Source organism: Herpailurus yagouaroundi, unplaced genomic scaffold (assembly GCF_014898765.1).
Source record: "Herpailurus yagouaroundi ecotype Mexico unplaced genomic scaffold, PumYag 28, whole genome shotgun sequence".
Taxonomy (NCBI): domain Eukaryota; kingdom Metazoa; phylum Chordata; class Mammalia; order Carnivora; family Felidae; genus Herpailurus; species Herpailurus yagouaroundi.
In genome coordinates, this window is record NW_024412376.1 from 24873635 (window position 1) to 24887414 (window position 13780).

A 13780-nucleotide genomic window follows, 5' to 3' on the forward strand; every position below is an offset into this window, starting at 1 on the left:
TCTCTCTCTCTCTCTCTCTCTCTCTCTCTCTCTCTCTCTGCCCTTCCCCTGCTCTCTGTCTCTTTTTCTCTCAAAATCAACAAATAAAAACTTGTTTTTTTAATCTGCATTTTTAACCCCTAATTCCTACAAATCTGGACATTTAAAAGCCATTATAAGGACAGATGGGCAGTTGCCAGAGGCAATGTTGGGGGATGGGGAGGGAAATGGGTGAAGGTGGTCAAAAGGTATAAACTTCCAGTTATAAAATAAGTCATGGAGATATAATGTACAACAGGGTGACTATATTAATAATACTGTACTCTATATCTGAGGTTTCTAAGAGAGTAGATCTTAAATGTTCTAGCACAAGAAAAAACTGTATGTATGGTGACTAGTGGTTAACTGATTTATTGTGGTTATTTCACAATATATGCAAACACCAAATCATTATGCTGCACATTCGAAACTAATGTTATGTTATATGTCAACTGTATCTCCATAAAAATAAATAAATAAACATAGAAACTACTATAGGGATATAGAAGCTGAGAAGGAGAAGTCAGAAAAGGGGAAACGTGTAATAATATTAAGTAAATGCCTACTATATACATGTCTCCTACCAGGCACAGTCTAAACACTGTGTCAGTCTTAATGACAGAGATGGAACAAGACAAGATGAGCCAGACATGAGCAATATCATCCCAGGATTATTAGGTAGGTTTACTGAAGATTTAGTCCAATGTAAACACACCTTGCTTCTGTTCCAGAAAAGAGACCGAATTTTTAATTTCTATGTATTTCTCTTTAATTTACCTTTACCCAGAAAAAGTATTGGCATTGAGATTGTTTCAATGAAAGCTCTAATTTTTTTTTAAGTATCATGAAGATACACCTTTTAAGTAAGTATTGCTGAAGCTAGAAATAAGAAAATATCCGATACAGAGATTATGCAAATATTACACAAGCTCTATTGCGGAAGAGGAAGGTAGTGCTGACAGAAAATAATGGCATTGCACAAAGGCTGCCAATCAAATGTCCTGTCAACATGAACTTATTTCATAGGTTCTTCTTTGCGAGGTGACAGGAATTGCTTTTCTCGTGTCTCAGATTTGGTGAAGACAGCACAGGCAGGTTAATGCAAGCAATGGGTAAAGTCTGTAGGCTAATATCAGCATGGGGCTCCCACAACAGTTTTTCATTTCTTACTCCCTCACAGCTTATCACACAGGACTGCCCTCTTTTCACCTCTGCTGACCCCACCCACTCCCCTGCCTTTCCAGCTCTCCCTTCATCCAGGAAAGATGCATGGGGACTGAGAAAATGCAACTGTATCTGTGAATCAGAAGCAGGAATGTTTAAGTCACCCACTCACCAGGTTCTACTAGAATCCTCAGCCCCTGCCAGCCCTTTTCTGAGACCAGCTTCCACTCGTAGGCATGGCCCAAGTTTCTGGAATGAATCCTAAATATCGGCAGGAGAGTTTTAAGAACTTTACACCAAGAATCCAGGACCCTGCTTATCTCCTGGATCCTCTCTCTGGTGCCCCAACCGCATGATGAATGCTTGTCTGAAACCCCAGCTGTGGATTTTCAGATATTGTGATTTGCTTGCCAAGCTCGATTGCATTCATTCATAACAGATTTCCAGCCTGCTATGTCAGACTCAAATATAAACTATAATTCTTGCAACCAAAAGACTGAAATCTAGAATTAAAAGGCAAAATAGTTATAGAAGTAATTATAACAAACACAAAGCTCTATATAATTGTAAGCACCACACTGAAGTATTTGTAAAGAACATCAAGGAAGCTTAACAGGATCTGTGTGGAAGAGCTGAAGAAGGCTTCACAGAGGAGATGACATGGAAAAGAAAGGAAAAAGCATGACAGGCAGTTGGAACAACACATAAATAGGCATAAAATAATAAGAAAAGGGGGATGCCTGGGTGGCTCAGTCCGTTGAGTGTCTGACTTAGGCTCAGGTCATGATCTCACAGTTTGTGTGTTTGAGCCCTGCGTTGGGCTGGCTGCTGTCAGTGCAGAGCAGCCAGATCCTCTGTCCCCCCCTCTCTCTCTCTGCCCCTCCTCCACTCACTCGCTCTCTCACAAATATATAAATGTTAAAAAAATCATTAGAAAATGGTGTGCTTAGGGAGCAAAAAAGGAGTCGGTGGACTAGAGTATGTGGACTATGAGAGCCCAATTAAGGAACGGGTCGGCCAGCAGCTGCCGGACCCCAAGGGACACTTGAGCAGCCTTGGCATTATAATAAAACGGAGAAATCATACTTTCCACATTCTCACTTAGGAAAGGTACAAGAAGTAGTTGGTGAGCCAAAGCAGAATGGCCTAGAAAAATCGAAGAGGAACTGAAAGCTGCCAACAGCGGTTCTCCACCTTTCCTCCACTGTGGGCTCGATCTCTCTCCAGGTAACTGAAAACAACGTTCAAACAATATTGGTTTGAAGGAGCATCGAAGTTTAGTGGAGATGTCAATGCATCCATCTCACCCTGACGTACATAACACAGAGCACTGAGAAAGTATGCTGAACTAATAATAGTAGTTCTGGGGTCCTGACTTCAAGTACTTTATATCTATTAACTCGTTCAATCCTTATAACCATCCTATGGGGTAGACATTATCATCTCCATATCAGATGAAGAAGCAGAAGCATATAGTGGTTAAATAACTTTCCAAAACTCATGCAGCAAATATGGAGCCAGGGCGGCCAAGGTGGCTGCTTGCAGAGTCTCCATGCCAAGCCATCACACAATTCTGACATACTGAGTTTTTACTTTATCCTCTGGACAGTGGACAGCTGGCAAGGCTTTATAAGCAATGGGGCAGTAATCTGTGTATGAAGATCACTCTGGAGGAATCTGAGAAGATTGAACAGAATTGAGAGAGGCTGAAACCCAAAGCAAGAATAGGGGACTACTGTATTCATCAGAGCAGGAGACGGTGGGGGCCTGAACCAAAAAGTGGAATGAATTTGCAGAGTAGAGGAAACTGAAGAAGTGTTATGGCCCTCAAATCACTGGGATCCAACTGATTGCTGGTGGGTGGTAACAGTGATGAGAAAATCTAGGCTTTGATGATAGGGTAAATGAGAAAACACTGTTTTCTTATGGAAAATGTTTCTTTTTGAGGCCCTGGGTGTCGCCAGATAAAGGCACTCAGTGAGTAAGTAAAATAGAGAAAGAGAACTCCACAGGAGATTGGGAGTTGCAGAGATGGGTCTGCAGGGAAAGAGATAAGGGTAGCAGATTGCACCCTGAAGGCCAGCACTTAGCCAAGGTAGAGGAAGCCGGGAAAGAAGCTGAGCAGTAATTGGAAAGGCAGTAGAAGGGGCATGAGAGAGTGCAGTTGTGCAAAGCAAAGAAGGAGAAAGTTCTGGAAAAAAAGAAAAAGATCAACAGTGTGAAATGCTCTGATGTGCTGATAAAGCACCTCTGAAAGGCCCGTGAAGACTTTTTAAGACACCCCCAACCGGGTTCTTCCTTCATGTCCCCACCCCACTTCTTATTCCCCTGACCCCCTGCCCAATTCCATGGTCTCCAGCCTTGACTTTCCAGGCACTGGCTAATTACCCCATACAAGCTTTAGTATTACTCTTAAGTCCTCCGTTATGTTGAAGATATTAGAACACATTTCCTTAGGCTAGAGGACAGAACCCAGGTAAACCACACATATTCTCTACCTTCGTGTTTTGATCCACAATCTTCTTCAGATTTTTCAACAGATGATTATTTGGACCACCTTCTTTCTCATTCACATAAACTATCCTATCCAGGTCTGGAAAGTTCCGGTTCAGATCTATTCCCTGGGCATTGCTTCGACCCACAAACCAGTCCTTGAGCTCACCAGGCTGAAAAAGATCAAGGGGGAAAATAATAAGTTCTTTAGTACCATTGTTACTATCTAATTAAGGTTTTCATCAATGATTTTTAAAATAATTTATTAAGATTAATTATTTCAGCAATGTCCTCTCAAAGCTGCATTTTCACTCTCTTACTGACAAACATATGAAGGTATCAGGTTTAAAGTATTTGTTATGCTCATTTCAAAAATATTTTCAATGAATAATATTTTAAATAATAATATTTTAAATGTAATAATAATTACATTTAAAAGATATGTATCATCAAACTGCAAAAAAATATCTGTATATATTAGTAATAGATGATACCTTTCACAGCATGCCAATCTAGGGGCACCTGGGTGGCTCAGTCGGTTAAGCATCTGACTTCAGCTCAGGTCATGATCTCAAGATTCCAGGGTTCAAGCCCCACATCGGGCTGACAACTCAGGGCCTGGAGCCTTTGGATTCTGTGTCTCCCTCTCTCTTTGCTCCTCCCCCACTCATGCTCTGTCTCTCTCTCTCTGTCTCTGTCTCTCTCTCAAAAAAACATTTAAAAAAAATTTTATTAAATGAATCATGCCAGTCTAGATTTGGGTTTAAGTAAAATATTCATTGGCTTTGTAAATCACAGCAATCAATCTTTTAAGTATTCAAAAGAAATTACTAAAGATCGAAGGTTTTAAATGAGTTTAACATAAATTATTTACATATTTGTAATATACCTCCCTCTTACAGTCTTCATGAACAACTTCATAGAGCTCTGTAAATTGAAAAATTTCTGTTCAATTTTAAGCCCTTTATTCCAGTAATGGCATAATCTGGAAATTTAATGAATCTCCAAGACATTTAGCTATATTCCATAATGCGTATTTCTTGTTTTACTATTAAATTATACATAATCTATGATATAGAGCTAATTCCCATATTCTTGAGATTATATAAGCCCAGATAACTTAGACTCTAAGGAATAAAAATCTAAAACGGAAAATAAAAATGATAATCTTTTTGTCCTTCTGTCTTACAATTCTTAATATAAATAATTATATTTATAATTATTAATTATAATAAATAATATTACAGTTCTTAAGATAGTAAATAATTTAATTCTCTATGTTATTAGAATTTTCCTTTTATCACTTTAGAAATTGTATCGATGTTATTTACAGAAATTCACTGTCTGGGTTTCTTACAATGTCAAACCGACAGATCACTGGACCTTTCATTTTTAGGGTACAAATCAACTTTCTACCTGGAGATAAGCATCCTATTATATACTTTAGTACCTTCCTATAAAATAAGAAAACTGCAGCTAAGGTTCTCCATACCTGTGCAAACAAAAAGGGAACGCATACCATATATTTTCTCTTACAATTTTGTCATTACTTCCCAGGTTCTCTAACAGTTACAATGTATTAAATTAATTTCATGTTTGATGTAGGAAGAGTTCTTGTTGTTGTTGTTTTTTACTTTACTCCTCATACATAGACAAGAATTAAACATTCATCTGGCCAAAATATTTCTTCCTCGTTGTCAGTAGAGGGCGCTAGGACATCACCTCATTCAGAGACAGCCATGGCATTACTCTTCAACACTTGGCAATAGTCCTATTTTTAGATTTTTAGAAGAAAGGAAATTTATCTAGTCACAAATGTGGGTGAATAAATATGATTTATTTAACAACAAAACAATTGAATATTGACTTATTAACAAAATTTCTCATTGGCAATCTCTGCTGAAGAAATTCACCCACCATCTCTTACCTTCTAAATTTTTGTCTTGCCAGCAAGTTGAATGGCATGTCCCTTATATCCTCCTCTGCCCTCTGTGTAAACTTCATATGAGTATATTACTTACACATAAGCACATAGGTACAAACATATGAAATGAAGAAAGCGTGCCCTGCTCTGAGCTGAGCTGGCCAGAACTCACCTGAGATGCAGCCTTCTCAAAGCCATCGGGGTTGAGGGAAGGCATGATGTGGATACGAGTGTTGTGGATCAGCTTGACGATGGTCTCGTTCCCCTTTTGGTATTCGTTGCACAGGTATTGGGCCAGGAAAATGAGCAGTTCCCGTCCAACGGCCTCATTACCATGCATATTCCCAATGTATTTAAATTCAGGCTCCCCTAAAAGAGCAAAAATCGATAGTATGGAGACACTTTCTATAGCTCCAAATGCAATACAAATGGCATACACTTATGAGTATATTGTATATCTCCTAATTTACTACACATAGCTGACAGTTTCTTCTGCCTCCCGAATTGCTACCTAAGAAATCTACTTTATTTTTTTTTAATTTTTTCAAAGTTTTTTATTTATTTTTGGGACAGAGAGAGACAGAGCATGAACGGGGGAGGGGCAGAGAGAGAGGGAGACACAGAATCGGAAACAAGCTCCAGGCTCCGAGCCATCAGCCCAGAGCCCGACGCGGGGCTCGAACTCACGGACCGCGAGATCGTGACCTGGCTGAAGTCGGACGCTTAACCGAGTGCGCCACCCAGGCGCCCCAAGAAATCTACTTTAAATATCAAAAATACTCCAAATGCTACTTTCCTTCCAATTCTCTCTCCCCAGCTTACCAGCTTGATAAGGACTGAACTGTGTCTCCTCCAAATTCATTTGTGAAGCCCTAATCTCCAATGTGACTATATTTGGAGACAGGACCTTTAAGGAAATAATTAAGGTTAAATGAGATCATAAGGGTCGGACCCTAATCCTTTCAACAAGAAGAAGAGACACCAGCAATCCCTCCTCTCTCTCCCCCAGGTGCATGGAGAAAGACCATTTGAGGACACAGCGAGAAGACTACCTGAAAACCAGGGAGAAGTCTCAGAAATCAACCCTGCTTGTCCCTTAACCTTGAATTTCCAGCTTTCAGGACTGTAAGAAAATAGATTTCTGTTGTTCTGACTGTTCACCCAGTCAGCGGTATTTTATTAGGGCAACCCGAGCAGACAAATATACCATCCCACCCTCAATAAATAATAATATACTGCATGCCTCCTATTGGTTGAAAACTGAACTTTGCATTTTTTTCTTACTTAGTCCTCACCAAACATCTAAAAATAGGTGTTATTTTATGATGAGCAAACTGAAGTTCAGAGTGCTTAAGAGGCCTGACCACAGTAACACAGCCCATGAAGCCAGGATTCAAAAACTGGTCTTCTCATTTAGTTAAGAGTCGTTGTTGTTGTTGTTGTTGTTGTTGTTGTTGTTGTTGTTTTTCCTCTTTTTAATCCGAGTGATTAAAAGCATGAACTTCTGGAACCCGAGTGCATGGGTTCAAATCCTAGCACCAAGACTTACTGGCCAGCCTTGAGCAAGTTACTTTGGCTCTCCGTGGCTCTGTTTTCCCTATAAAAGGAGAGAATAGAGTCTACCTATAAGATTATTTTAAGAACCAAGTGAAAGAATGAGTATAAATGCTTAGAACGGTGCCTGGCAAATAACAAGTGTGGTGTTTTCCTTCCATAATCTAATTTTTTCTTTACAAAAGCCCACTAAAATGGGAAAGACAGATATTTTTATTGCCATTCTTCTTGCACAAATGCAGCCCATAGAGGATACGTTTTGCTGAAGGGCTCAGAATTCAAACACAAATCACTGTGGCCCGTTTCTGCTGCTCTCCATTGCATTTTAGGAGGAGTAATAAAATTGTGGAGCAGAGCAGCAAATGATCTTAATTAATCCTGTTGTTCTGTTCCCTTCTGCCTTATCCTTCCCCCAGGCCCAATTTCTGCAGTGGAAAGAATTTTCCCACTTACAAAATCAACTAGAACTTCTCACCCCTGGTAAAAGAAAAGCTGGAAATATTTTTCTTCTGGAAATATGTTATCTGAACATCCTTTGCATGAGATTCCTGAGTGTGTGATTTAAATGATTACCTATTACAGAGAACCATGCCCTTGTGTGACCTTTCAGCCCGCACTTAAGCTAATCTTAATCTAGGCAGGAGCAGGATCAGTGCTATTTATATGCCCCTCATTTTTTTACTTTCAGTGAAAGTCGCTAACAAAACTACCCCCACGGACTTGCCCACAAGGTATATGAGAAGAGATCTTTTCTTTGCTTCTGATTTCAAATGTCATAATAACCTTCTTCCTTTCTGTCAAACTCATATGCTTTATACCTTCCCCTACTGGATATTAATCTGATTGAGGCACAAAAGAAACTGTAGCAGTCCGCTACAAAAGAAAATAGAGATCAAACAGCCAGGGGAAGATTACAAGCCTCTTTGACAAAGTTATTGAGAAGACTGCACTGTGGGAGGCAGTCTGGTCCTGCCCCTCACCTAAGCACAGCTTTGCTGGAGGCTTCAGTCAGTCAGAAGAGCTCGGCCCACAACCCAAAATAGTAGATTAACTCACGGAAATTTTGTATTACCTCTCTGGTTAAAAAAAAAAAAAATGTGTATATATATATTTCATGTATGTATATACACATACATACATGATATATATATAAGATATATAAGATATACGTAAGATATAGATAAGATAAGATAGATTAACTCACTGAAATTTTGTATTACTTCTCTGGTTAAAAAAAAAGTGTATATATATATATATATATGTACATACACACACACATACACATATATGTATACACATTTACTCATTTAAAGGAGAAATAGCAAACTCATACTCGCTTAGCCCCCCAGTGTGTGTTTGGTCATCACAGTATATTTTATATTTGAATCTGAATGCTTCTGCAGAGAACTTGCCCTCTAGGCTCTGACACAAGCATTACCACCCTTATGGCCTCAAAAACGCCTGGTTTTCAAAGTCAGAAAATTTCCGATGTGACTTTGTTTCTTCAACTCTGTAGGAAATTTCTCTGAGAAGCAAATCTCCCCTAAAATGTGTCTTATATTTATGAGGAGATAGTAATAATAATGACAATAGCAATGCTTTAGTTTGACATGAAGAGAGAACTATAAAGGTCATTTTCTAGAAGACATTAATGTATGGAAATGGAATTCAAGGCACATGTGACTTAGCAAAAGAAAAAGGCAAGTGTATTTTTATCTTCCACTGTCTTCTGGAACAAATTAGATTGCTAGATAATGCCATCCCCAGAATACAGAAGAGCTGTGTTAAGCCTACTGACGTGTCTTGTGAGATGAAGAAGAGCCACACTTTTTAAATATAGCATCTGTTGGGGGTGCCTGGGTGGCTCAGTCGGTTAAGTGCTGACTTCGGCTCAGGTCATGATCTCACGGTTTGCAGGCTCGAGCCCCATGTCGGGCTCTGTGCTGACAGCTCAGAGCCTGGAGCCAGCTTCGGATTCTGTGTCTCCCTCTCCCTCTGCCCCTCCCCCACTCACACTCTCTCTTTCAAAAATAAAGAAATATTAAGAAAATATTTAAATAAAGCATCTGTTGGATGCATATGCAAAACTGGTGTCTGACACTACAGGAGACCCGAAAGCCAATAGAAGAGCGTCCCAAACTTCAAAGAATGTAGGGTCTGGAGGAGGACACAGATGTGCACACAAACAGTATTCGGCAGTGAGGCAACGATGAAGAAATGTTGGATACATAACCAACCAGCTTCAAGGTTCTAAAGTGGAAGGAATATCCCTGCCACCTATATGGCCCTTCTCCCTCCCACTGCCAAAATTATCTTTTCATGACCCAACCCCCATTGGGTTTCCTCCATCTAAAACCCGTCAGCAAACTAGCTTCCCATTTGCTTTCACCATAAAGACCAAAATTCTCTACAAGGGCTTTAATTTCCCTGTGGTTCGGCCTGCTGCACCTCCCTAGTCTCCATAGGCACTCCTTCACTGGGGCTCTGGCCTCTTTACTTCTCTCACACCCATTCTGCCTTCACATTCTTCCAGTCATGGAAAACTATGGTCTCCTCAGAGTATCTCTAGTCTAACTCCAGTTCTTCCGTTATGTTTAATACCTCAGTGTGAAAATATACACTAATCAGTGTGATTGTTTGATCTTGCACCCCCAGACTACATGGTCTGTCAGTCTTGGGATGGCGTCTCTTTTAGCTCACTAGTGCACTACTCCTACCCAACGTAGAGCCTGAAAAACAACAAGAGCACAATAAATACTGATTAAATAAATCCATGAGTAAATGAATAAATGAATGGTCTTGCTTTTCACTCCCAACCTCCCAGCAGTATCACCAACAGCAGAAAGTGCCCTTGAGATGCAGCTGGGCTGTGGCCACCTGAAAACTTTCTGGCACAGTGAGGAGGAAAATGAATAACTGAAGGGGACTTGAGACAGGGTCAGGGAGTTCGTGACCTGGGGGCAATATTTAGAGACCTCAATGCTTGTTGCTGTATCCGACATTCCCAGGCGGGAATGGAAATTCTCTGGGAATGAAAGCAGCAGTGTTGTGAACAGCTGATTTCCCAGGAAGAAGATTAATCTCCATGGTCACAAGAGAACCACAAAACCTCTAGGCAAGAACTCCCTAAGACTATTTTTGTTGTAAAGTCTAAACAAAGAGTCCTGGAGAGGCTTTGCCTTCAGAATCCTTCATTTGGAAATAGAGATAAAATTGAAGACTCTGAACTTACAATAAGCCCCTCTAAGTCCGTTTACCTTACATTTGTTTACAGGAGGACTGACGGCTTTTCATCAACACTTCATTTTCTTTTCTGTGGCTCTAAAGCCGGAGTTAACAATGGGCTGTGAAATGGAGGACGTGTGCATGCCTGTTTACGGTGTCCATACAGAACGAATCCCGGGTTTAGCAGGTGTATCATCTCCTGTGGACACAGTTGGTAACGCACACACACCCAGGTGTTAGCTCATCCCTCTCCTGGCAATGGGAAGCCAAGGCGGCAGAACTACTCTTAGTGCACTTGGAGATGGTTGATTTTACATTCATCTTACCTTCTGCACTCGCTAGCGAATTCATTTTCCTTTTTACACAGTGATTACCCTGAGTTCCTGATCCTGCAGCTGAGGAATCATATTTGCGCAATTTGCCAAATTGCCAATTGCATTGACTCAGGAAGCACAGTTCCCCCTGTTGCATCAATCTTTCCACAATTTCACGTAACCATCACTTTTCCAGTGACTTCACATGGCATACAGTCATCGATCAAGCCACGATTAAAAGATAATCACCTGACAAACCAAGCCCCAACCTGGCTGGGTTTCCGTCTTTTCCATCTGCGTCACAGAACAATCAATGTACCTGCCTGGATTTGTATCCTCATCACAACAAGAGAAGAATAACTGATAAGCATTTTAAAATAAGAGCCAAAGATTTACTGAAGTCAGAAATAAATAAATTTCAAACTGGAGCAGGCAAACGATTTTTACGTTCCGTACTTTTAACTCTTCATTTGTTCCAATTGTTTATTAATGTGATTTGAAATAACTAAATCACTAAAAAAAAAAAAAAGAAAAGAAAAGAAAAGAAAAAAACTTGAAGAAATATCAATTGCTGCAGAAATAAAACACAAGTATTTTACAATCCCAGAAAGTCACACGCCTTAGGCTTGGCCCATGGGTAAAGGTTGAAGCTGACAGACTGACAAAGGCCCCGGATGGTAGGAATTGATGGCCTTAAAGTGACCAGAGAGCCTCTAAACCAGAAGTTCACAGGCTCAGTAGGCTGAGCCAAAATAATTAATCATCATCATCATCAAATAAAGGGGTAGAAGTAAAGAAATCATACTGTCTGCCTTTCTCACAAAAAAAGAAATTCTATTTTCACTACCTTATTTGACCCAATGGTCACCCTGTCTGTCTCTAATATTTTCTCCTCTTGGAAACAGCTGACAGGCTGACCACTTGGGTAGAGGACTTGATCAGATGACTTGTAAGGCCCTTTCAAATCTTAGAGTCAATAATTCAATGACTTCTACGTGGGAAGAAAAGAGCAGAGGACAGATATCTAATGGAAAAATGAGATAAATGTGAAAATAGGTGGTAAACCGTGAAACTCTATGTTAAGAAGTGTAGCATCATTATTTAGAAAAAAATAAGTAGGTTAAGGGTATTTTAAGAAAGAACTTGATTCTAGTAACAGAACTCTACCATCTTTCATTCTGTAAATAGAAATGAAACTCATCCTGAGCTGAATCTATTCCTCCAACATCAAATTATTGCCAAAATGTTAAGTCCACTAACTCATCTGAAAGGTATACTTAACTCACTGACTTCACAATTCTTAGAGCTGGCAACAATTTCAAAATACATGTTCCTGGTGCGTGTAATATACTAAACACATTGCTGAATAACTATAGTATCCCAAAATAAAGTCTTATATCTCAAAAACATGGTAAAATGTGCACAAAACCAACGATTTTGAGAAATAGATATATAAATAGCTATACAGGCAGTATAATGTCTGAACTGATTTGCTTTACAAATGGCTATGCAAGCAAGTTGGAACCATCTCTGGAACAGATGGGCCTTTTCATCAATGATCTCCCTCTCTCAGTGGTAAACCTGGGGTTAAGACATTAGTGCTACTAATTGTTTCCACTTGCTTGACATTCTAACATATTATAGCTTGCAAATCATTCTCACAGAATGAACCCTGCAAGTTTCCTAAAACTTGTCAATAAATATGTCATTAATTGGCTCACGTTTTAGCACATTTTAGCAGCCAAAAATGCTGAGCATATTCCTAAAAAAATCTCCAAGGGTCAAGTAAGTAACGGAAGAGGGTGGGTATAGACATGAAAATAGATTCTTCTACCACGGAAAAGATGAAGAGAGAATAAAGAAGGAAGGCAAGAAAATAAACCAAAGAAGGGCAAAAGAAGAAGGAATCAGTTGCAGAAGACAACACAGAGTATGGAAGATTATATTACCTCCCCTTGCTTCCTCCTTCATAGTCCTATTTTAAAATAACTAAATTTACATGACATCTTGAAAGTAAAATCTTACTTCATCTGATTTTTAATGGGCAGCCAAAAGAGAATGCATTACAGAATTTTTCCGCAGAGATGCATTCCAGAATTATTTCTGAAAATATTAGTTATGCATTAGCCATAACATGTAATTTTAAAGTTCTCTTACAAGTGACATCTAGCGTGTGTCTAGTAAGATCCTGAGGAAAGACGGACAAACAAAAGAGCAGAAGATACTACTAGCCTTACAAGTCTATAAAAACAATGTCAGAGTTCCCAATATTAACATATACCTTTAATTTTTTAAATTAAAACATTTGTTTTTATACAAGTATCCTAGAAACTTTTTATAAATACCCATATTCAATGATGAGCAAGTAAATGTTTAACAACCAGCTCTGAGCTCTTTGCCAATTTCCATGGTATAAATACACCCATCATGGCCAATCTGAAGCTATCAATGTGAGGTCAGTCAGCTCACAAATGTCCTGAAAATTAAAAATAGGTCTCATAAACCAGTTGAAGCCTACACACACCACTGCATATGGAGAGCAATCATTTGGAATATATGGTTTACAGTTTCTTCACCAGTTCTCCAGGAGCAGAATCTGAGGTCTAAGAAATCTGAAGGATTTTCAAACACATTATAAGAAATAAAACCATGGGGCACCTGATTGGCTCAGTCGGTTAAGCTTCCGACTCTTGATTTTTGCGGGATTGTGATCCTGGGGTTATGAGATGGAGCCCCGAGTTGGAAGAGGAACCTGCCTAAGATTGTCTCCCTCCCCAGCTCGCATGAAGGCACGTGCACATGCTCTCTCTCTCTCTCTCTCTCTCTCTCTCAAAAAAACAAAAGCAAACACACACATAGATTTGTTTAAATATGTGTGTTTTTGCTTATTTATATTTATATATTTTTTTTAGGCTAGCATCTACCATACCTTCATTATGTTTCATTTTATGCAGTAAGAATTAAAAGAGGTTTGAGTTTTTTTTCTGTTGAGATAGAGCTTTTTACTAAAGCACTGCACCATTATCCATTCATTCTAGAGAGAAGGAAAGGAAGAGAAGAGTGGAGAAATTTTGGGGGGGGGGGGTGC

General features: G+C 39.4%; 1 protein-coding gene across 1 annotated transcript in view; it reads right to left on the reverse strand.

Moving 5' to 3' along the window:
- The window catches only part of CPE (carboxypeptidase E), a 115896-nt gene that overhangs the window by 28728 nt on the left and 73388 nt on the right, over window positions 1–13780 (reverse strand). The window contains exons 2-3 of the mRNA XM_040471070.1: window positions 5772–5968; window positions 3681–3848 (exon numbers count right to left, since the gene is read on the reverse strand). Coding sequence (XP_040327004.1) covers window positions 3681–3848; window positions 5772–5968 — 365 coding nt within the window. The remainder of the gene's footprint in view (window positions 1–3680; window positions 3849–5771; window positions 5969–13780) is intronic.